The sequence below is a fragment of the Typopeltis vanoorti genome, chromosome 26 (genome assembly GCF_054136105.1).
Source record: "Typopeltis vanoorti isolate ZY-2024b chromosome 26, IOZ_Tvanoo_1.0, whole genome shotgun sequence".
Classification (NCBI taxonomy): domain Eukaryota; kingdom Metazoa; phylum Arthropoda; class Arachnida; order Uropygi; family Thelyphonidae; genus Typopeltis; species Typopeltis vanoorti.
Window position 1 is genome coordinate 2,480,076 of NC_143574.1, and position 26,504 is coordinate 2,506,579.

At 37.5% G+C, this 26,504-nt stretch overlaps 1 protein-coding gene across 1 annotated transcript in view; it reads left to right on the forward strand.

Annotated features, from left to right (window-relative positions):
• The window catches only part of LOC150092268 (kinesin-like protein KIF21A), a 524,778-nt gene that overhangs the window by 309,156 nt on the left and 189,118 nt on the right, over positions 1-26,504 (forward strand). The window contains exons 22-23 of the mRNA XM_090415090.1: positions 12,000-12,119; positions 23,778-23,879. Coding sequence (XP_090271216.1) covers positions 12,000-12,119; positions 23,778-23,879 — 222 coding nt within the window. The remainder of the gene's footprint in view (positions 1-11,999; positions 12,120-23,777; positions 23,880-26,504) is intronic.

Consider the following 26,504-nt stretch of genomic DNA (forward strand, 5'->3'; position numbering starts at 1 on the left):
TAAGATGGATGGCTTGTATTTGAATGGTTACGGTGTAAGAAGACTTGAGAAAGTGTTGCTGAATGTGGCGGATGTGCAAATTCAGGGAAACTAGATTTATTAAGGGGGGGGGGGAGTAGATATGCAGTCCTTAGGGAGGCAGTTGAATGTAAGAATAAATATAATATGCCCGAGCAAATAAGGACAACAAATCAAAGTGGGATAGTTAATATAAGGCATCAAGGTAGGGTTGGGGCTAATGGGGGGGTCTTAAATTCATGTACGCTAATCCTGGAGTATTAGGAACAAGAAGAAAGAGTTTTTGGCCATGGTTTGCACTTCCAGACCACAGGTTATTGATATTAGTGAAACATGGGTGACTGTAGATGATATAGCTAGTGGGATTGAATGTGATGGGTATAGTGTGGTCAGGAATGACAGGGAGAATAAAATGGGGGGGGGGGGAGGAGTATTGTTGATGATAGCTGATGAGCTGCAGCCAAGGAGAATAGAAGTTGAATTGCAGGATAGAGAAAAGAGCACATTTGAAGCCATTTGGTGTGAGATTGTGGCTAGCAGAACTAAATATACAATTGGGTGCTGCTATAGACCAGGTGATGGAAAAGATGGTGGTGACAGTATGCACAAGCAAATAGAAGAAATGAGTGGAAGGAGGGTGATTATTATGGGAGATTTCAACTATGGTCGCATTGATTGGAGTGAGGAGAGGACACAAGGGAGGAAGGAATTGGATTTTATGCGGTTATTAAGGGATAACTATCTGCCACAGCATGTAATGGAAAATACTAGGGGTCAGAGAGTGCTTGACCTAGTAATTACGTCTGAGGATTTGGCTGTAACAAATATGACCACATTCTCACCAATCAGTGAGAGTGATCATAGGGTCTTGACTTGGGAGGTGGCTAAAGGTGTAGAATTTTCAATTAAGACAGGGTACATGTGGAATTATCGGGCTGGAAAGTATGACAAGCTTAGGAGTTTGATTGGTTCAGTGCCATGGCATGTACAACTGCAAGTACGAAGTCGATAGTGCATGGGAGGTAGTTAAGAAGTGTTTGCATGAAGCAATGGCTGACTGTATACCTAGAGTCTGAATAATAAATCAACTAGGGGTAAATGGATGAATAACACCATTAAGCTTGAGCTGCAAAAAAAGAAACAACTGTGGAGGAAATTTAAGGAGAAAGGTGACCGACAGGCACACGAACGGTATAAAGCGCAGGCCAGAAGGGTAATGAGTGTGGTAAGAAAAGCAAAAAAGATTACGAAAGAACATTGGCCATGCAGACTAAAGAGAATCCTAAACAGTTTTTTCGATATGTTGCAAGTAAAAGGAAAAATGTACATGGCAGAATGATTTTAAAGAATGCCGATGGTAGGGAGGTAACTGAATCAGTTGATATAGTTGAGTTACTGAGTGAGCACTTTGCAAGAATATATCATCCAGGTGGTGACATTGCAGAAACGAATGTACCAGTAGATTATATGGGAATTGTGGTGAACGAAGTGGAGGTGAGTAGTCTATTGCATAACCTCAATGTCGATACATCTGTTGGATTGGATGGTATACCAGCTCGTGTCGTACGAGAAGCAGCTAAGGAATTGTTAGTACCCTTGACCATTTTGTTTAATTTGAGTCTCAGGTCTGGGTTAGTCCCGAGGGGGTGGAAAGAGGGGAAAATAGTTCCACTGCATAAAGGTGGTTCCAAGACTGAGGTTGTAAATTACCAACCGATTAGCATATCAGGAATCATTGTCAAGGTCTTAGAGAAATTAGTCAAGAAAAGAATACAGGATTGGTTAGATGAAAATGGGATATTGTATGGGGGACAACATGGTTTTGTGAAGGGTAGATCATGCCTCAGTAACCTGCTCACGTTTTATAACACAGTGACGGCTGAACTGGATAGGGGTAATGGGTTTACAGTAATACTACTGGACCTTGACAAGGCTTTTGATAGGATACCACATAGAACCCTAATCAGTAAACTGGAGCAGATGGGGATAGATATAGGGTTGGTGAGATGGATAGGAGGGTGGTTGAAGGAGAGATTCCAGAGTGGTTTATTCAGGAGTGGAGTCTAAAAGACGGCTTGTGACTAGTGGAGTGCCACAGGGCTCTGTTCTTAGAATACTGCTTTTCAATTTGTTCATCAATGATATAGGAAAGGATTTGTGAGGAAGTGTTCACTTGTTTGCTGATGATGCAAAGATGGGTAGTGCAATTATGAGTGCACAGGATGTCAAAATTTTACAGGATGATTTGGATAGTTTGGAGGATTGGGCTAGGAAAAATGGATGTCAATTTAATTTGGTAAAGTGTAAGGTTATGCACTTTGGGGTGAAAAGAATAGCAGCAGTATATTGCATTGGTGGAACCCTACTCCAGGAGATTGAGGCCAGGGATTTGCGAGTTTTGGTGGATAGGAAATTGAAGTTTAGGGGGCACATTGCAAAAGTGACTAAAACAGTTCACCAAATCACTTGGCTTCTGAAAAATACTTTAACATGCAGAGACAAACAAGTTGTTGTTCATCTGTATCGAGCCTTGATAAGACCCCATCTGGACTACTGTGTCCAGTTATGGGCACCAGGGTTTCTTCGTGATGGGGAGGAAGTGGAGAGGATCCAGAGACGAGTGACCAAGATGATAGCGGGTCTGTGGAATGAACCTTATGAGAATAGGTTGAAGATTTGTGGGTTGCAGAAATTGTTCGATAGGCGAAGGAGGGGTGATATGATTGAGATATTCAAATTACTGAAGGGTTTCTATAAGATTGATCCAGAAGATATTTTTGAAAATATGACTGGTGGTGGGAGGACTAGGGGCCATGAATGGAAACTGGGCAAGAGCGTGATTGACAAGGGTGTTAGAGCTAGGTACGACTGTGAATGAGTTCAAGGCAAGGCATACCTTGCCTTGAACTCATACCTTGCCTTGAATGAGTTCAAGGCAAGGTATGATAGATACTGTGTGAATGTTGAATAGTTGTTCTTGACATGATGTTAGGGCCTCCCTCGATGAGTCTGTCGACTCCTTGGAGTTGCCTGGAACAACAACAATAAGAATAATAATAACACTTTGTTGATAAAAGTGTTTGTGGTGTTGTTAATACCGTGAAAAATAAGTCATGAATAACCATTAACACCTAAGCTTATCTGTTAGATTGACAAATAGCCTTAATTATACTGGTGGATGATGATTTTAGAAATAATAGTACTATGTGTTACAACCAGAACTAGTCCCAGCTACATTTGATTCATTGTCATTATCTAACTCTCTTCATGATAGAATCTAATAAGCCTTAAATAAACCAAAATAAAATTCATTAAAATTCAAAAATAAGAAAATAACTAAAACAAAATAGCAATGGCAAACAAAAATACATTAGTACAACCTCACACAATATGACATACGAGGTGATATCATAAAGCTTCGAGACTAGCTCTGTTTACGAGAAATTACTTTATTTATCTACATTTACACACTATCACCTTCAAAATAGTCTCCTTGCATATCAATACAGCGCTCCCAGCGTTCTTGCCACTTCTGGAATGTGTCCTGAAAGTCTTCTTTTCGAAGCATGTCAAGCACCTTCTGTGATTCGCGCTTGATCTCCACAATGGCGTCAAAACGGTGACCGTTGAGCTGGATCTTCATCTTCGGGAAGAGGGCGAAGTCTGCAGGAGCCAAATCTGGCAAGTAGAGTGGGTGCAAAAGTGAGATCATGTTGTTTCTGGCGAGAAACTCGCGTGTGAGGAGAGCTCGGTGACAGGGTGCATTGTTGTTGTGGAACATCCAGTTTTTCACGCGCTACAGATCTGGTCGCTTTTGCCGAATGTCCTCCCTCAGTCACCTTAAAATCTGGCAGTAGAACTCGCCATTGATGGTCTGGCCCCTGAGGATGAATTCTCGATGCACAATGCCACGAATGCCGAAAAAGACTATGAACATGCACTTGGTCGAGCTGCGGACCTGCCCCGCCTTTTTCGGTTGTGGAGATGATGGGCTCTTCCACTGTGAAGACTATTGCTTCGTCTCAGGGTCGTACCCGTACACCCAAGTTTCGTCATCGGTAATGATCCTCGACACGAAGAATTGGTCATCCATGGCACGCTGACGGAGTTTTTGTCAGACTTCGACGCGGTGTTCCTTCTGCTCCTGGGTCAGCAGCCTGGGGACGAACTTGGCAGCAACACAGCTCATGTTCAAATCACATGTGAGCATTGCCTGGACTGTTCCGTATGACACACCGACATTGGCAGCAATGCTGTGGAGTGTTTTCTGACGATCCTCATGCACAAGTTGCCAAATGGTTTCGACATTTTTGGGGGTTGAGCTCGTTGAAGGTCTTCCTGATCTCTCATCGTCTTCCAGTGATGTTCTTCTGCTCTTGAAGCACTCATGTGACTCAAACCACCTCAAATGACTCATTGCAGCATCGCTGTAAACTTGTTAAATCATGTCAGACGTCTCTGTGGCAGATTTACCCAGTTTCGTGCAGAATTTCATAATTGCTCTTTGTTCTAACTTGCTGTGCATGATGAAATCGCAGATGTGGTAATGCAGGTGGTCCAAATAGCATTAGTTACACAGGATGATGTCTTTTGGCACACTGACTTATGAAGGTAGGTGCTCCCTGTGACTGTGCATGCAGCCTTGTGTGGTCATCTGTTAGCGTGTGACAAACCTAGTCTCGAAACTTTTTGATACCACCTCGTACCCGATTAAAATAACAGCTGACTGAACACCGATACTGGTGGCTTAAGGGTGAAAGGTAGGTGAAATGCTCTTCAATAAGAAAATAAAGGTCCATCTGAATTCACAAAAAAGCAGAACATTTATCCTGCAGAACAAATTGCTACAAGCATCAATGTGTGTCCCAGCTCTCTTGAACCTGTACAGAAGTGACATCCTTCCAACAGCTAATTGAAAGTTTATCTATGCTGATGACAATGCAATCGGCACCCAAGATAGTGCCTTGGGGAAACACTGAGCAAGGATTTTACACTGAGCAGGGATCTCAGTGTAAAATAACTTTGAAAGTTGAACTCTCACCTAACCCCAGCAAGCCTGTTGTTTCAGCTTTCCACTTGAATAAACCATGAACTTCATAGAAAACTAAAAATTAACTTCTGCTACAGGAATCTAATCCATGAAAGTAACCCTTGTAATCTTGGTGTGTCACACTGACCATGTTCTAACACAATGAAAACACTTGATAAAACCTAATTTAGAGTTATCTACCAGGATAAATCATAAGCTCATAGGCACAACTTCAGGTTGCAATGCCTTGACTCTTAGAACAGCAGCCCTGGCTCTGGTCTTCCCATTTGCGGAGTATTGTTCACCAGTTTGGAGTCAAAGTTACCACACGACTCTCTTGGACACACACAGCTTAACATAACAATGAGAACCATCTCTGGTATCTTAAGATTTACTCCTCTCCCATGGTTACCTGTTCTTTCCCACATCACTCCTCCATGTTTCAGAAGAAAATAAACTGCCATCAAAGAAATAAATAAAATCAGAAATAACATGTACCTGCCCATAGATATTAAGATATCTCTCCACCTCAAGCTTGTCTCCTTCTAGATCTTCCATCTGGCTTGTAAAAATTATTATTATTATTTCGGGCAACTCCAAGGAGTCGACAGACTCATCGAGGGAGGCCCTAACATCATGTCAAGAACAACTATTCGACATTCACACAGTATCTATCATACCTTGCCTTGAACTCATTCATGGTCATAGCACCCATAACAGACTCTGGCAGCTTATTCCACTCATTTACCACTCTCCAAGTAAAAAACCTAGCTTTAACACCCTTGTTAACCACATTCTTGCCCAGCTTCCACATATGGCCCCTAGTCCTCCCACCACCAGTCCTATTCTCAAAAATATCTTCAGGATTAATCTTATAGAAACCCTTCAGTAATTTGAATGTCTCTATCATATCACCCCTTTTCATCCTATCAACCAATTTTTGCAACCCACAAATCTTCAATCTGTTCTCATAAGGTTCATTCAACAGACTTACCACCACCTTGGTCACTCGTCTCTGGATCCTCTTCACCTCCTCCCCATCAAGAAGAAACCCTGGCACAGTAGTCCAGATGGGGTCTTATCAGGGCTCGATATAGAGGAACAATAACTTGTTTGTCTCTGCTTGTTAAAGTATTTTTCAGTAACCAAGTGATTTGATGAGCTGATTTAGCCACTTTTGCAATGTGCCCCCTAAACTTCAACTCTCTATCCACCAACACTCCCAAATCCCTGGCCTCGTCAATCTCCTAGAGTATGGTTCCACCAATGTGATATACTGCTGCTAATCTTTTCACTCCAAAATGCATAACCTTATACTTTGATGCATTAAATTGACATCCATTTTCCCTAGCCCAGTCCTCCAAACTATCCAAATCATCCTGTAAAATTTTGACATCCTGTGCACTCACAATTGCTCTACCCAACTTTGCATCATCAGCAAACAAGTGAGCACTTCCTCTCAGATCCTTTCCTATATCGTTAATGAACAAATTGAAAAGTAGTAGTCCAAGAACAGAACCCTGCGGCACAACACTAGTCATAAGCCGTGTTTTGGACTCCACTCCTGAATAAACCACTCTCTGGTATCTCTCCATCAACCACCCTCCTATCCATCTCACCAACCCTATATCCATCCCCATCTGCTCCAGTTTACTGATTAGAGTTCCATGTGGTATCCTGTCAAAGGCCTTGGCAAGGTCCAGTAGAATCACTGTAAACCCATTACCCTTATCCAGTTCAGCCGTCACTGTGTTATAAAACGTGAGCAGGTTACTGAGGCATGATCTACCTTGCACAAAACCATGTTACCCCCCCCCCCCCATACAGTATCTCATTTTCATCCATCCAATCCTGTATTCTTCTCTTGATTAATTTCTCCAAGACCTTGACAACGATTCCTAATATGCTAATCGGTTGATAATTTACAACAGTAGTTTTGGAACCTCCTTTATGCAGTGGAACTATTTTCCTCTCTTTCTACCCTCTTGGGACTAACCCAGACCCGAGACTCGGATTAAACAAAATGGTCAAGGTACTGACAATTCTTTAGCCGCTTCACATATGACACGAGCTGGTATACCATCCAATCCCACAGATGTATTGACATTGAGGTTTTGCAATCGACTACTCACCTCCACCTCATTCACCACAATTCCCGTATAATCTATTGGTTCATTCATTTCTGCAATGTCACCACCTGGATGATATATTCTTGGAAAGTGCTCGCTCAGTAATTCAACTATATCAACAGATTCAGTTACCTCCCTATCATCGGCATTCTTTAAAATCATTCTGCCATATACATTTTTTCTTTTACTTGCAACATATCTAAAAAACTGTTTAGGATTCTCTTTAGCCTGCATGGCCAATGTTCTTTCGTAATCCTTTTTTGCTTTTCTTACCACACTCGTCACCCTTCTGGCCTGCGCTTTATACCGTTCATGTGCCTGCCAGTCACCTTTCTCCTTAAATTCTCTCCATAGTTGTTTCTTTTTTTGCAGCTCAAGCTTAATGGTGTTATTCATCCATTTAACTCCTACTTGATTTATTATTAGGACTCTAGGTATACAGTCAGCCATTGCTTCATGCAAACACTTTTTAACCGCCTCCCATGCACTGTCATCTTCTAGCCCTTTCAGTTGTACATGCCATGACACTGTACCAATCAATCTCCTAAACTTGTCATACTTACCAGCCCGATAATTCCACATGTACCCTGTGTTAATTGTAAATTACACACCTTTAGCCACCTCCCAAGTCAAGACCTATGATCACTCTCTATGAACCACCTCCCTATGATCACTCTCTCCAATTGTTGGCAACGTGGTCATATTCGTCACAGGCAAATTCTCAGATGCAATTACCAGAGCAAGCACTCTCTGACCCGTAGTATTTTCCATTACATGCTGTCGCAGATAGTTATCCCTTAATAACCGCATAAAATCCAATTCCTTCCTCCCATGTGTCCTCTCCTCCTTCCAATCAATGTTACCATAGTTGAAATCTCCCATAATAATTATCCTACTTCCACTCATTTCTTCTATTTGCTTATGCATACTATCACCACCATCTATTCCATCACCTGGTCTGTAGCAGCACCCAACTGTATATTTTATTTTGCTAGTTTCAATCTCACACCAAATAGTCTCAAATGTGCTCTTTTCTCTATCCTGCAGTTCCACATCTATTCTCCTTGGCTGTAGCTCATCTGCTATCATCGATAACACACCTCTCCCCATTTTATTCTCCCTGTCTCTCCTGAACACACCATACCCCTCACATTCAATCCCACTAGCTGTGTCATCTTCTGTCAGCCATGTTTCACTAATGCCAATAACCTGTGGTCTGGAAGTGCCAACCAAGGCCAAAAATTCTTCCCTCTTGTTCCTAATACTTCTGGCATTTGTATACATGAATTGCAGAAGCCGACCTGTGCCATCCCTATTTTGATGCCTTATACTAACTATCCCATTATATCATATCGCACAGGCGAAGGCAATGGTATCAAGACCTGTATGATTATTTAGAAACGAAGGACAGAGAAAAATTTACCAACTAGCGAAATGTAGAAATAAAGCATCAAAGGACATCTTACATGTGAGGCAGATCAAAGATGCTGAAGGAAGAGTATTATGGAGGGATGTGGACATAAGAGACAGATGGAAAATATACTTTGAGGGACTTTTGAATGAAGAAAATGCAAGGACTCTCAGAGGAGATGGGCAGCCTTCTGAGGGGATGGTGCAGAACATCAGTAGAGTGGAAGTGACGGAGGCCATGAAGAGGATGAGGAATGGAAAATTGGTGGGTCCCGACAGAATTCCAGTGGAGGCATGGAAGGCACTGGGGGAAGAGGGAATCGATCTGCTGTGGGACCTGTTCATGAAAGTTTGCCAACAGGAAAATATACCCGAGGAATGGAGGGAGAGTACTCTTGTCCCCATCTACAAGGGTAAAGGGGATGCACAAGACTGTAAAAATTAGAGGAATAAAGTTGATGTCCCACACAATGAAGATCCTAGAAAGGGTTCTTGATGGTAGATTGAGGAAGGAGGTGGAGATTGCAAAGGAACAATTTGGCTTCATGCCTGGTAGATCAACAACAGATGCTATCTTTGGGTTACGGCAGATGATGGAAAAATATCGAGAGAAACAAAGGGAGCTACATCTGGTATTTATTGATCTGGAGAAAGCATACGATAGAGTGCCAAGGCAAGAAGTCTGGAGGTGTCTGAGGGAGAAGGTGCCGGAGAAATATGTCAGGTTGGTGCGGGAAATGTACAGAAATGTGAAGACAAGTGTTCGGACCTGTTTGGGACAGACAGAAAGTTTTCAAGTAACAGTTGGCTTGCATCAAGGGTCAGCATTAAGTCAGTTTTCTGTTTAATATTGTGATGGAGGTGGTAACAGAGGAGGTGAGAGAAGATGCGCCTTGGACAATGTTGTATGCAGATGACATCTTGTTGTGTGTAGATTCAAGAGAAGAAGCGGGAACTAAACTGGAAAGATGGAGAAAAGTACTGGAAGAGAGAGGTATCAGACTGAGCAGAAGTAAGACAGAGTATATGTGTTGCGCAGTGGGTGGTGGCCAAGAGACAGATCTGGAGCTGGAAGGAAATGTCATCAGGAAGGTGAGAGACTTTAGATACTTCGGTTCAACAGTGGAAGAAGATGGAGGAGCTGAGAAGGAAGTGGGATGCAGGATACAAGCGGGTTGGAGGAACTGGAGGGAGATGGCTGGAGTGTTATGCGACAAGAGGGTGCCCATCAATCTGAAAGGCAAAATTTATAGGACAGTAGTGAGGCCAGCTATGACATATGCTATAGAAACTGTGGCTCTGAGGAAAAATAATATCAGCAGGATAGAAGTAGCAGAGATGAGAATGCTTAGGTGGATGTGCGGTGTGACCAGAAAGGATTGTCTGAGAAATGACTGTCAGGGGAACAGTGACAGTTACGAACTTAGGAGCGAAAATACAGGAGGCAAGGTTGAGATGGTTTGATCATGTGATGAGGAGGGAGGACGAATATGTGAGAAGAAGGGTCATACAGATGGATGTGCAAGGAAGGCGGAAGCGTGGGCAGCCAAAGAAGAGATGGAGGGTGCTGGGAGAAGAGGACGTGAAGATGAACTTGGATGTGGTGACAGCCCAAGACAGGAAGGTGTGGAGGAGACTCATTACAAACAGTGACCCCACTTAAGTGGGAGATGCTGCAGAAGAAGAAGATACTAACTATCTCATTCTGATTTGTGGTCTTTCCTACTCGCTTGGGCATATTACAGACATTACACACTCAACTGTCTCCCTAAAATCTACATATCTACTTCCCCCCCCCCCCCCTTAATAACTCTAGTTTCCCTGGTTCTGTACATTCACTTCCACTACATTCGACAACACCTTTTCAAGTCTCCGTACACCAAATCCATTCAAATGTAAACCATCCATTTTATATAACTCCTTTCACCCATCAAACTCACTCCACACATCCACAAATTCCACACCACTCATCAAACATAATTCACGCATAAAGTCATTGGCAATTATGGCCCTCCTTCTATACTCTTCATTGTTATACCACGGCAACAGACTCACCATCCTAACTCTCTCACTCTTTTCTTTTGCTACCTCAAGCAATTCCTTCACATCCTCACTCATAGCCTTTTTGTTTCCTTTCAAATCATTTGTACCCGCTACCACTATCAATTCCTTCACCCGCTGTTTTTGCATTCTAATTGACTCGCTTACATTCTTTATGTTCGCACCGGGTTGGTACGATTTTGTTAAACTCTCAACTAACACACCTCTTACTAAGGAGTCCCCATACAACACATGCTCTTTCATTTTATTTACACTCACTTTCATACCCTTATTTTTTCTATCATACTTTTGCCGATTATTAGTCAGTATGCTTGTTAAAGATTTTTGCCAACGCTCCAGCTGCTGATTTACTCTATGTATCGCTCTGCGTAATAGTGCTATTTCACTCATTGCATCAGTATCATCATTTTTATTCCCCGATGATTCATTCAATCGTTCTATATGCTTAACTTCATTTTCTCTTTCAACGCCACTCTCACAGCTATCAGGTACTACCTTGCAAATATCATCATTCATACCTCGAATATTGCTGTTATCTAGATTCTCACTTTTGACAACGATATTACTCACACGACCTGAAACACTCTTTAAATCCTCACATTCTTTACACTTTTTGCACACATTCACTCCACTATCGTTGTTTAACCAGACTCCAACCGCTCTCCTCAATGCATACATTTTGCAAACGGTACACTGAATCAAGTCTTTTAAGTGAAGATTTTCAGACAAAATGTGAGATGATGGTCTCCTGGACTGGTAAAGAAGATGCTAGAATGAACTACAAACAAGTACCTGATTACAGATCCTCCAGGATTCTACCTTGACACCTTTGGAGCCAGCTAAACAGATTTAGGAATGCATAAGGCTGCTGTGCTCACTTATTACACCTGTGGGGAATTTCACAATCACTTTTGTGTGTATCTGGAGGCCTCAGGAACTTAAATTTCCCTTAGATAGTGCTACTGATTGGTTAACTGAACCAATCAGTCTGTGTATAGCTTTGCTCATTAATTTCTGGTATTTTCCTCATATGCTAAATAAAAATAATTATTTTGGGAATGGGAACAATGGAAGTTCCTGGAATTTTACTGTAATAACTTTCTTTTTTTATTAAACATTTTTTTCCTCAATTTTTTTTCTCGCTTTTTTTTTACCCTCCTGCAACACACAACTTGAAAATATCAGATCTAATCTTTTTTTTTTCAACCTACTCGCAATACTAATTGTGCTATATGTTTCCAACCTTTGTGGATGGGAAGTGTGTGTGTAAAATCTTACATAAGTAGAAATGAAAATTTTACTTTATAGGATGTTTCTAGTTCTGTTGTTTATTTGCCTTTTGCTATTTTTAGGAAGATCCAAAACTTCAAGATCTTGATGATGAGATTGAAACACTGAAAGCTAATGTTGATTACTGTAATGAAAATATCAGTGAATTCCAGTCTAATATTATGCAGATGGAAGAATCCAAGGTATTTGGTGTAATTTTTAAAGATTCCCTTCTTCAGTGTTTTAATGTTAATTACAAAATTCAGTAAATTAATTTGTCTAATTCTAGTTGATGAAGATGAAATTTACGGAACAATATGTATTGTATTTGTTGGCTTAGTTATTTGACTTCATCCGTAATCCATCAGGCCGTGAGATGGAATAACATTTTAGCCAGATGGATCATGGAAGTCTTTAAGTGGGAAATGGTTTCTCTGTTTTAAACCAATAAAAAGCTTGGCAAAGTACCATGTTTGTTCTCCAGATTAGGGGATCCAGATTATTCGAATCTTAGTCCACTCACGGTACTGAATATACACTAAGTTTATAACCTTTCTTGGGAGGAATCTACATTTATAAAAAAAAAATCAGAGGATTTAATAAAGAATGCATTTTGTTTTTATGTGTTTGTAATATGCATATTTATCAATATATATTCTATGTGGAGAGTGTTTGTTGAGCAATTATTTTATCAAGTTTAAATTGATACTAGTTTCATGCCTTACAGAAAAGCGAATGAAAAACTATACTGATATTACATTGAATAACATTAACACTAAAAGTTATACAGAATATTTGAAATAGACTAACAATATTGCATGTGCAATTCATGTTGTATTAAAATAAATTAAAGATGCCAAAAATGATCCTTTATCCAAGTGTAAGCAAACAATGTTTGCACATGAAGTAATTTCACGACTGGGCAACTCATATATATAGAGAGGCTAATGATTTCGCATCACTTGCCTTAATATCCGTTAATGCAAAGCACACATCCTTACGGACATGTATAATGCTATGCATTATGGGGAAGGGTCACTATCCAGACTGGTTTTGACCTTTATTGAGGTGAAAAGAGTAAAGGGGTGCTCATCATAGGCTTAGAGTAGTTAGTATAGGAATGCAAGAGAGCCTGATAGTATTAGGAGAAAAGACAGATAGTATGAGAGAGAGAGAAGGCCTCAGCTCTTTTATGTCATCATATAGCCAAAGGCTATCAGTTTTCCTTTTTCACCAATCTCATATAGACGAACAACCAAAATACCAATTGAAACTAAAGCGCAAAGATGGCTGATACCCAGATGGTTAGCCTTATCTGATTTAACCGTCTTGAGGTGGCCTTCTCTGCCTGGGATTGCTCTCCAGTCATCCCTGCAATTGTCTATAAGACCACATTGAATTAAGAGGATGAAACTATTTAAAAAAAAACTCTCATAGCAAGAATAAGTGGTCTACCACCACCTAGTAAAAAATTTGATATCATCTAGAATGCTTCTTTCTAAATGCAAAAATCATCTGACTGAACAATAAAATTTCCACAATACAATATTATAAAGCATTTAAATGTCATATTGCTATTTTCAAATCCACTTTTCTTTCTAATCTTCCATAAATGGTATTGTAATTAATTATAAAATCAAAATTCTCTTCAGATTACTGACAGGTGGTGGGTACTACAAAAAAAACCTATTCTTTTGTAAGTAATGGAATGCTCAACACATTACATTATCTGTTCCAAATACACAGGGCAAGAGGGCAGCTGTAGAATGCATGTTCTGTTTCCATTTGATAACAGATGTCACAGATTGCATCTCCAATGTTAAAGTACCTCTGTTTGATGGTATTGACTGGAAAGTGGCCATATGCAATTCTCCAAGCAAGATCCTTCCTGTTAAGGTATCCTTGGAACTTCAATAAGTTGCGAAACAAAGTATTGCTGTCAGTACCCAGTACCCAACTGTGGAAGTGTGTGGCAAAAGAGATTATATTTCTTTATACCAAATTTTACTTTTTTTCATGGAAAGCTAGAGTGTTGTAGCAGTCTTAGAGTTAAACACACTGTTAGTATTCAGGAACATTCTCAGCTTTTGAACCTTTATAATTGTTTACTCCAAATGGGAAAGATGAAAACCTAGGTATTAGGAGAAGGTGTGAACATGTGTGATTGGTCTGCAATGTTGTATGGATTTTTGAAGCTGTATTGCTTAAATAGCAGAATTTTTAGACTGGAAGCCCAAATCCTCCATGCTTCTTTCATAGTTGAAGAAATTCCTTTTTAACTTCTTGGTATTTGATTGCACAGGCTTATTGTATTATTGCTTGTCTTCAGCTTCTGTGATGTGTGTAATATTTATTAAGTACAACTGAGCAGGAAAGATTATGGTTTTGGGTACTATGGCTTTAGAAGAAAAGGAAAGTGGTCCTATTTTATAATCTTCTAAGGTTTTAAAGTTCTTGTATATAAGTTCTTGAACTATTAATATTGGTAAGTGGAGAAGGGAATTTCAAGTATAATAAGGGATTCTGGTTTTCTCTTAGGGGTTAGTTCAAAAAGGAATGCCTCCAAGATCTCACTTTCCAAAAAATTTTAATTTTGTCTTGTCTGCATTAGTAGTTAATTCAGTGATCTTGCTGAATTTTTCCAAAATACCAAAAAAAGATATACAGTTGACCCTTAAACAACGTGGGGGTTATGGGCACCAGTCCCCCGCGTTCTTTGAAAATCTGCATATAACTTTCGACTCCCCAAAAAACTTAACTACTAATAGCCTGCTGTTGACCGGAAGTCTTACTGATAACATAAACAGTTGATTAACACATATTTTGTATGATATGTGTGTATTATATACTATATTCTTATGAGAAAGTATACTAGAGAAAAGAAAATGTTATTAAAGAAAATCATAAGGAAGTGAAAATACATGTACAGTACTGTATTTATCTACCATAATTTTACGTCATTTATTTCTGAGATGAATCATATTGTCAGTACCTACATCAATATTGTCTTAATAGATACAAAACACCATAGATGTTATACATACTACTAACATCAGACATCGAATTTCATTTTCTCCTTATCTTTTCATTTTTGTATTTATTTACAGGTATAACGATTCATGCATTGATAATGAAGAAACTGCAATATGATTGCTTTATGTGAACTTAGTGCAATCAATAGGATTGCTTTGCATTAGCCTAGTCTATACACTAATGAATGAATTGTTGCAGTTACAATTTTTATTTTATGCTAATTAAACTAATAAGTTAATTTTATACAGTTATGATTTAATACTGCATCTTTACATTTGTTTACATTTCTTTCTACTGCAAATGGCCTTGTATGGTGCATAAGTGTTTGTGTGCATAACTTTTGATAAATATTAACTTTTTATAGTAAATTTGTGTACACTTTATAGTAGATGATAAAATAGAATAGTGTCTACATATATATATATTATGCATTCATGAAATATCTAACTTTTTCTTAATTTTTTTCAATATTTCTAGGCTATGCAGCTCATCTGAGTTTTCTTAAATTGTTGCAAATCTCAAAAAAAATTTTCCAATATTTATTCAAAAACAAAACTGCATATAAGTGGAATCACACAGATCAAACCCACATTCTTCAAGGGTCACTGTATATGGAATCATTAGCCTTCAAAGTGCCCACTTCATTATAGGCATATGCTAATACCTTATTTTCCTTCATAGTTGAAGGAACTGTTATTCCTTGCACAGCATTGTCGACTTCCTGTAAGAAAGGTTCAAGAACCAATGCAAAGAGCAGTGGACTAAGAGTGCAACCTTGCTTGACTCCTTTTCAAATTTTGACTGGGTCTGACCGGAACCCATTAACTAGGATGTGGGTAGTTGAATTGGCATAGGCCTCTCTGATATTAGATAACAGCTTTTTACCTACACCACATTGCTGGAGGATGCAGAACATAAAGGGATGCTGGACATTATCAAATGCTGAGTAAGGTCTAATGGTAGCACTACTATTGGCTATTTTTTTGTATTAAGTGGATTAGATCACATAGCAGAAATAGATTAAACTCTACTGCTTGGCCTGGACCTCCATACACTTGTGTGCTGCTTTTAATTATGTATCTCATTCCCACTTTGAGTCTGTTATTGATAATGAAGAAAAATATCTTGTTGTCAGTATTAGATATAGAAATAGATCTCCAGCTGCTGATTAACGTGTCATCTCTATTAGGTTGTTCTGGAATGAGGACAGTATGGCTTTGCTACAAATTCACTTGGTATGTGTCCTGATGAGAGAAAAGGATTAAACAGTATAACTAAATGAGAAGAATAAAATCCCAGCCTCATGGTAAAGTTCTATCCCTAGACCATCAAGTTCTGAAGATTTTCTTGTCTGGCATTCTTTATATGCTGTGGTTACTTCAGATGCTGTAATGGGTCTGTCAAGCCCATCTTGGATATGAACAGGAAAGCCATTAATATTCCAAGAGTAATAATTTCCAACAGTACTATTGTCTTCAGATTTTTGTAATGTTTTTGAAGAGTCAAGGATGTCTTGAGTGGTGGGAGTCTTCACCATCAACACAGATTTGAGTGCTTTCTTTGCATCCTTTCTTTGCGGAATTTAGTGAATTGTCTGTTGAAGAATGCAGCCGAAGAACTGTCTGCTAAGTGCTGCTGTATTCTTATCTTAAAATTTCTTTCTTCTATTTGTTTCTGCCTTTCCACTTCTATCTCTATGTTAATTTCTAATGATGTTGCTACATTCTATACCATTGCATTGGTTTGTTACGAACCAGCTTCTCTTTATACAGCTCTTTCAACTTTTTTTTCTTTTGAAGAAAGCCTGTTCATTTTCTCCATTCCATCATATTCTGTTTTACTGCATGTTTGAATTTTAACCACATATCCCAATTCTCGGTAGTGTTATTCTTATTCAAACAGAGGGCCTGGAATTTGTGTGGAAAGATCGGTGGAAAATTTGGACGTCTCCATGGTCCCGAACTGATCTCTACTTGTTCCATACAGTGTAACTTAAGTAGAACTGGATTATGATCTGACATGTTTATGTCAAGATGTTTTATCTGAATTTTCCTATTTATAAGGGAAGAAGAAATATAAATTTGATCAAGACTGGTACCAATACCTTGATTCATGTACATGTAAGCCTGGAGATTAGGATTGCAAATCCTCCATATGTCTACTAGTTGAGCATTGTCGAGACATGTTTTTAACTGTGCATATTCCACTTTTCCACTCCTGGGGTGTCTTATTTTGTCTAATGTGGAGTTTTCAATACAATTCCAGTCTCCAGCTGCTATGATGTAGTGGGCACCCTATAAATATGGCTTCAGCTCATGGATGAATTTTTATCTAACTGTTCCATTGGATAGAACATAAATATTTATGCTCTGGGAGCCAGACCCAGAAGTAATACCAATAAATATGCATTACTTGTACAAGTTTAATCATATTTCCATATACAAGTAGCCAAAAGATGTCGCACCTTACTACTAAAATACTCTGTATTAGAGAGAGATTTTCCACTTGGTTATAATTATAAATTAAAGATGCCAAGAAATTATATTCTTGGTTTAATCCTTTATCCAAGTGAAGCAAACAAAGTTTGCACATGAAGTAATTTCATGACTGGGCAACTCTTATATAATCCGAAGTATTTTAGTAATAAGATGACACCTTTTTGGCTACTTGTATATAGAAATATGACCTGCATTACTTCAACTTTGGTATCACTTCTGGGTCTGGCTCCCATTGATGAACCCTCAATAAAGGTTGAAATCGGTCTAGGTAATGAACCTTCCCATAATACATAGCATTATACATATTCCATATGTGCTTTGCATTATGGGATACTAAGACAAGTGATATATACAAGTTGCCCAGTCATGAAATAATTTCTTGGCATCTTTAATTTATATTATAACTAAGTGGAAAAACTTTCAACAAGTTGTATTAAGATTGCTAACAGCATGATGTGTTGATCTGTTAGTTTATTTTAGCAGTATTGATTACAATGCAGAATGATAAGAAAATAATATTTATTAATTTATTAACTGATATTTCACTGGTATTATATCCAGCATCTTCAGAGCATAAGAACAGTTTGTCACAGTGCACGAAACAACAATTTGGTATAATAGTGGGGCTACTAAAAAAAAAAATTAATGGACAAAGAACTAAAGTCCTAATTGGCACCATCTATGTTGGAAAAAGGGAGAAAACAAGTATTAATTGGCTCTTAAAATGGCTGTCTCCCAGATTTCTGATAATTTTATGCAGCCATACTTGTTGTAGCATGTTTTACAGCTGCTGCTGATTCCAAAAACGAGGGGATGCCAACAGTTCTTCTTGTCTGTCCTTAGGTGAACGGATGAGAGTTGCCAATTTGACATATGGCTTAAATATTGATTAACATATCTAGGAAGGGCAGGCAGTCGTTAGCTTCCTGTTCCATTGTGAAGTGGATTTTAGTGTTCACTATTTAAATGCACTATAGTAAACACATTATCAACATAGCATAGAACACTTGAAAAACCTATGTAGAAATTGACTGATGGGGGAGAAATGGGGAGCCCATTGCTGTCTCATCTAGTTGTTTATATATCTTCCTTTTCCATTCCAAATAACCTGCATGTACTGTAAATTTAAATAATTCAAATATATTTTAGGGGAAATGTGACTTGACAATGAAAGTCAAGGGTTTCAATTAATGGTACATTCGTAAATAATGAAGTAATATCTAAACTAATCATTACATCTGAACTTTTTAAGTAACAAAGGACAGTAACATGAATTAGAAATATTGCTAAAACGTGTATGAGTAGTCGCTGTGTTCTTCATAGACGTGCACTAAATGCTCGAAATATCCCTTCATCTTTAAAATGTATTTTAGATGACGCAGTGAAAATTATTAACTTTGTGAAAACATGACTGTTAAAAACATATATTATTTATGTTTTATCATATATATTATTCAAAAATTATGTGTGAAGATATGGGCAGCCAGCATATATCTTTGCTGGTAAATACTGAAATTAGATGGCTGTCACGTGACAGAGTTCTTGTCAGATTATTTGAATTACAAGAAGAGCTGACCATAGTCTTATACAATGACAAATTTCTATTAGCAGATCATTTTAGAAACGTTCTGTGGTCAAATTTGTTATCTGGCAGACATATTCACAAAATTGAATGATATTTCTCTCTCCCTTCAAGGAAAGAATGTATTCTTTTTGTGTTGAAAAAATATTTTCAACACAAAAGATAAATTATGATCATTATTATGAAAGTTACAATACTTGACCATGGCTGTTGAAAAAAATAATGTGGATCCATTTCCAACTTTAAATGACTTTTTACAGAAATTGAACTGTGAAATTGACGAGGAAATTCGAAAGAAATTATTTTTCATATAAAATCAATAAATGTGGCATTAAATTGAATACCTTCCTCTACTGAAAGATGACAATAACAATTGAGTTTTCAATCCTTTGAATATTAAAAACAGAAAACAGGAACTATCTACTTCAGAATATGAAAATATCATCAATCTGACATCAAACAGTTAAATAAAGTTAAACTTAAATTAAATTTAAATTTTATGAAATTATGGATTCTACAACTGTGTTAAAATAACTCTTTTTATTATCCCGACGTTACGATCTTCATATCAAGATCATCATCTGGAGCATACATAAATATACAAGACGAGCTGCATTACATTTCAAATCATAAGCTAGAGATACAATTTTTGAAATGTAACGCAGCTTGTCTTGTATATTTATGTATGCTCCAGATGATGATCTTGATATGAAGATCGAAATGTTGGAATGATAAGAAGAGTCATTTTAACACAGTTATAGAATCCATAATTTCAAAAATGAATGCTGATCACCATGTAACACTAAAATAAAGGATAAATTTTATGAAGTTTTATTAAATGAATTTTGGTGTGACTTAGAAGGAGAATATCCAAATTTATTCAAAAAGGCAATTGTGTTTGTTGCTGTTTAGTGCCACATATTTGTGTGAAAGTGGATTTTCATTCTACACTGTGAAAAAACAAATACAGAAGTAAGTTGGATGCCACTCCTGATATTAGAATTCAGCTGTCCACAATTAAACCAAATTTTGAAAGAAAAGCAGTTTAATCCTTCACATTAATTACTAGTTTGAATTAATAATTGCTTTTCCATTATTAATCTGGTTTTTTGTATAATAAATAATTATTTTTTAATTTCTTGATTTGTTTTATTTACAGCCAGTAAAAATTGTCAGGGTTCGAAAGTTTTTTTTTTTTTTTATCAAGGTGAAAAGGTTTCTATAAATAAAAATAAATTGCAAATGGTTGGTCTAGTGGACTCTGTTACACTTCTCTGTACCATTTATTTATTATAGTTAATTTTTGGAACAATAAGACTGAGATAGTACGGTTCTTGATTTTTCTCTTTTACCTACTGCTGGAAAAATTATATTTCCTGTCTCATAGTGTTTTATGATACACAATTTTTTGTGATGAGTGGTGGGAGGACTTTGCATGGAGGCAGTGTCTTGTTTGTGGGGTTTTTTTGTTAACTGAACAGCTAAGTTTTGTTCAGAGAACTCCAGAAGAGTGTCTATTTTCGGAATGAACATTAAGATGATCGACAAAGCCTTGTAGTTGTTTTGTTTAGACACCAGAGATAGCGGTGAGCCCATTTTCTTGGCTTTCTTAATGCTTGTAGAATTTATCTTGGAATTGGAATAACATATTGCTGATACAGCATTGATGTCACAATGCATGATGGAAATAGTTCTTTTAGTAAATAGTCTTATGGTTTCTGTTCAAGGTACATTGAGTGCAGAGATTAATATCCAGGCTTGCTAGTAGGTCAGATGGCATTGCTATAAAACCTTTATTTTTTTCAATAAAGTGCACAGTGTTCCTTACATATGTTCCTTACTGTTTTGCTTATAATCAGGATTACTAGCAATGCAAGATATTTTGAGGGAAGACAGAAGAGTGAATATCTGGTCTCCACTATGGGGCCTCCATGTGAGGCACCTGTTTGTAATAGTATTGGTCCTTTTCATTCTTAATCCATTTTCTATGCTTTTGTTCCTGTATTCTTTGCTTTCCTTCTCCTAAGTCTTTTTTTTTTAACTGTCCTATCTTCTATTCCGTCATCTTTGGGATCTGCTACAGTGTTGGTCATGTAATGCAACCTGTGGCCATCTCGAAGGGGGGGGGGAGTCCTGGTAGTCTTTAGCCCCTACTTTGGCAAGATATGTGGTTCTGGATGGCTCACCCAGGATCAGCTGGCTGTTGTGCTTGCCTGCAAGGGTCAATGGTGTTGCAGTAAGATTCTTCTCCATGGTCTGGTGACAATGGCTGGCTGTCCTATCCAGGGTAACCCTGGCATTCCACTCCCAAGCACAGTCATTGGCATCCATGTGTGCCTCCATGTAGGTGTAGAGCTCCGATGTTGAATCAACCTTCCTTTGAGTATGAATTTTTCATCCTCTTCTTTATCAGAGGTCCTCAGTAAGCTCCAACTATGTTCAAAAAACCATAGAATTATCAAACAGAAAACCAATATAAACAATGTTAACAAAGGAAAAAGTCGCCCTTCTTTATCCAGAAGAAGTTGGAAGAGTTGAATATCCAAATCTGTAAAGAAACTGCATTCTGGAGATATCCTTATTGAAGCAGTAGCATGATCAGAAAAAGTATCAAGAAGATACCAATTAACAGGTATTCTGTGTCGGTGGTATGTTTGTGAGTCTGTCACCTCTCATTGTATATCCCATTTACTTTTTATCTCTTCCTCAATGCATGTAATGGATCACAACTTAAAGAAATAAGTTTAAGCTTTTTTTTTTTTTTTTTTTGGAGAGAGTAGTTTGCCATTGTTAAGTTTGTGTTTAGATATGTTAACTTGACTGTGGTCTCTTGGTGATTGGCTGCCCAGAGGAGCAGCCAATCACCAAGACCTCTGGATTGTCTGTTGCTTTCTTTTTTCTTGTTGTTTTGGTCTTTGGAACTTAACTATTTGTTTTTGTTTTAAATTATAATAAATAATAAAAGAAATATAAAAAAACCTGTCTTTTTCAAAAATGTTATTATTATAATAAAAATTTCTGACTTAGTCTGATATTAAGACTAGACCTCTATGGAGTCTTGACTTCCTGTTCAACAAATACATCAAGAAAAATGAGATCCCATCTGATTGGCAGACTAGCATTACAGTATCCATTTGGAAAGGAAAAGGTGACACACTGTCTGCACAAACTACTGCCTCATTTACCTCCTCTGCCACACCATGAAGATTTTTGGACGTATAATCAATGCCCATTTAAGAGACTTATTATATCACCAAATCAATGTGGCTTTGTAAAATGTTGTGGAACAACAGATGCAATCCATGCTGTCTGCCTACTAATGGAAAGACAGGTAGAAAAGAAAGATGGTCCATATGGCCTTCCTGAACCTGGAGAAGGTGTGTGATTGGATCCCACATGAACTGATTTGCTACTCTAGCACCCATGGCATCCCTGAAACCTATATATGCTGGGTGCAGTTCTGCACTAATACCACCAGCTCCATCTGCTGTGCTGCTGGTGTCACCAAGCCATTTAACATTCAGGTTGGTGTCCACCAAAGATTTGCCCTATCACCACTTCTGTTTATCCTGTGCACAGTGACTGCAGACCTGCAACAACCTCATTCATGCAATCTACTGTATGCTGATGATGTCCTGTCAGCTTGCAAGATCAGAGCTGAACTTGAATTATTGGTCAACCAGTGGAAAACATGACTCGACGACTTTGGTTTGCAACTCAACCTGACAAAAACTGAATATTTAAAATGTGGATCCAATCAGATGGCACAATTCTAGTTAATGGTACTGAACTTACTGAGACCTCAAACTTTCAATACCTTGGATCCTGTGTAACATATGATAGTAGTACCCTCCCAGATGGCAGAACATGCATTAATGCTGCCTGGCTGAAATGGCACCAGGTCACTGGAGTCTTGTGTGACAAAAAAATACCCTGGAATCTCAAATCCAAGATCTATTATACAGTCCTCCAACCAGTTACACTTCATGGAGCTGGCCTGTAATAAAACAGCATGAATAGGCACTACATGTCATGGAGATGTGGATGCTCTGATGGACACTGGGATACACATGACTACACTATATTATAAATGATGACATCTAGAAAATCCTTGATGTTTCCCCAATCCCAGAGAAGATGAGGGAAGCACGTGTGTGATGTATTGGGCTGACAAGGAATCTGTTGCAGGCGAGCCCATACACTTAGCCCAAAGTGACACCTAAAAAACTGATGGATGGACAGCCTAAAAAAGACATGCTGGCTATGGATGTCCACCCTACTGATGCTGCAAACCGAATGAAATGGAGAGCCAAATGCAAAACAGCGGGACCTAATGCTAGGAAGAAGAGGATAAAGATTAGAATACACAGTTGGTTAAAAAAAATATTGGGTGCAGTATGGGGACCTAATAACAGTAATAACTCATTAATTAATAATCATTAATCAGTAATTAATTAGTGCATTGATTTCTGTCTGATTAAAAAATGATAAATTTACCAAGATGTAACAGCAAAACTGTTTGGTATAAGATTATTGGATATACATGAAAGTAATTTTCAGGAATTCAGATTATTGATGAATTTTTTATTTTATTTAATATTTGTTCAATATTGGTATATATAACAATCTAAGCTTTATATATATATATATATATATATATATATATATATATATATATATATATATATATATATATATATATATATATATATATACATACACTTTTTTTTGTTTTGTTTTAATAACAGGATGATATGGATTTCCTGGATGTTAACAATTTAGCTGCTAAATTGCAGCCTGCTGAATACCGATATTTACTGGAAAAGTTACTAAATATGGTTATCAATCAAGTATGCATATTAGTTTGGTTATTCTAATACATAAAAAAAAAATTTACTTTGCATTTTATTCTTATATATAGACTATTTAATTTCCATAATCTTGGAAATTTTAATACTGAACTTCATTAAAAGTAATTTAAGCATAATTAAATCAAGCTCAATATTAAATATGCAGAAATCAACTTCATGCTTCATTTTGACAGCTTTGACTTCAATTAATTATTCTTCTTCAAATATCAATAGATAATTGCTGATCTGGTCAACCAAGTGGCCAGCAAACCTAGTTTCCCATCAACAACCTTCAAGGTTTGGATCCTGCCATGGGCATGGATGTTTGTGATTGCTTTTAGGTGAGAGATAAATTTCATTGCCCAGTGTGAGACCACTGCACTGTAATTGGAGAAGCTGCTTGGAAAAAGTTCCATGTTTAGTGTCAGTTTATTTATTTATTTTTTTTTCATAGTTTGGAAACAAGTAAAAACTACAAAAAAAAAAAAAAAAATTGATGTGCTATAAATAGGTGCATATAATTAATAACACCCCTGATTGATCATGTTTAAACTTTACTAGTCTTTGGATAATAATTTGCATACATTAAGTTGACAGTTTACAAAATGACAGATACTGATTATAAAATGACAAAGATGGCACTGTATGAGTATTGAGAGGTGCAAAACGAGGCACTTATTTATTACTTGCACTAATAACTAAGCCTGGAAGATTTAAAAGGAGAAATGAGTGAGACAGTGACATCAGATTAGATGAACTGCAATATGTGATCAGCCTCTTCGGGATGAGAGTGTTAGGGGGATTATATAAAAGTAGGGTCAAAGATGGATTGCATATGAGAATTGGGTGCTAGTGAAATCTATAATCATGTTAGAGGTCGTTCGTGAGGCAGCTATGGAAGTACTTGGTTTTAAAAAGAATTTGAATTGCAGTAAAGTGAAGCAGATGACAAGAGAAGCTATTGAAATAATTACTGAGAAGAAGGAAGTGCATAAAGCTTGGCCTAGTTATGAAGAACAGGGGATATTGAGGAAGTATCAAGTGATTAAAACAAAAATGTAAGGAAGAATGTTGGACAGAGTTTATTGTGAGATTAATCACTCATTAGGATATAATAGATTGGCTTGTGCATGGAGGACCATCACAGACATCAAACCATAGATCACATCTAGTGATGTGATCTTAATACCTATGATAGTGCAGATGAAATATTTTATCGTATTTCTTTCCATCTTCTGACAGAAGACGGAAACAAATACATTGAAGGAGACACAGGTGATGATTGAGGGTGCAGGAGCTAGCAGATCTCTTTTAAAATGAGGTGTGAGATGCCTTGGTAAGGTAGTGGGAAGTAGCTGGCCTAAGAGTAATGAGTACCCATAGAAGCAGCTCACTACTACTAAAAATAATAAGAATGTTAAATTAAGTTCTAGAAAGTGATATGACTGCTGATTATCTTTATCACACAACTCCTGTCTTTTAAAACTAATAAGAATAATTCTTCAAATTAGAGGCATTAGTATGATGATATAAGTAAAATTATAACTACAAGGATAGGGAAGCATATTTCCTTCTGTCTGTCAGAAGAATAGGCTGCCAGCTACTATACTGCTGGAAAGTCCTGTATTGATAATATTTTCATATTAAATCAAATTATACAAAAAAAAAAAAAATTTCCAAAGGGTAGGAAATACATTTTTACTTTTGTGGATCTCAAAAAAAACAAAGAGAGCACATTATTCTGTTCCCATGAGCAGACTCTGCAGTCAATGAAAAAGATGAATGTGAGTGAGTCACTCATCAGTTTAAGTGAATATACAGAAGTACCAGAACAGCTGCCAAGACTGGGGGGTTTGGTATCAGCTGTGTTTGAAACATCCAAAAATGAGAGAAAAATGTAGGATGTCACTGATCCTGTGGGATCAGTGATTGAATGTGGTTGATAGATGTGGAAATAGCACATCACGATCTGCCTTGATGCAATGCTAGCATGTATAGCTATGGGAGTTGAGATAGGAGTAGTATCATTCGTTCAACTTTGCTGATGATCAAGACTAATTGCTTAGGATTGGGATTACGTGGATTTTATTATGAGAAAATTGGTTTCATGTTTACAGTATAAAGCTGTAAATGTTTTTTGATGTTTACAAAATATTTGGTTGTTGATGGAGAAAGCATAGAAACACCTTCTAGTCAGTAAAGTCAAGCAGATTATTTCCGATAATTGGGATCTATTATTAATAAGTCTGGAACTTGTGAGAAAGATACAGATGATCATGTCCAGGCTCATAATGTTATCGAATAACTAAATGGTGTGCTGTGAAGTTGAGACATTTGACAGGAAACCAATAAGATGATACATGAAATATCATCTTGTTACCTATCAAATGTCTCAAGAAAACCATCTTCACAGCTCTCATATGAATCACTCTTCTGCTTGCATTCAAAGTCCATCCTTATCCCCATACATCAGAACACTCCACTATAAGAGATGCAGAGTTAGATGGTTTGTGACTGAATATGTATATCTTGTCTTCAAAGATTTCAGTACAAGACCATTATGGAGAGAGTGAGTTTGCAAGAAACTATGTCTTTAGTAGTATGGGTATGAGAGTGACAAATTAG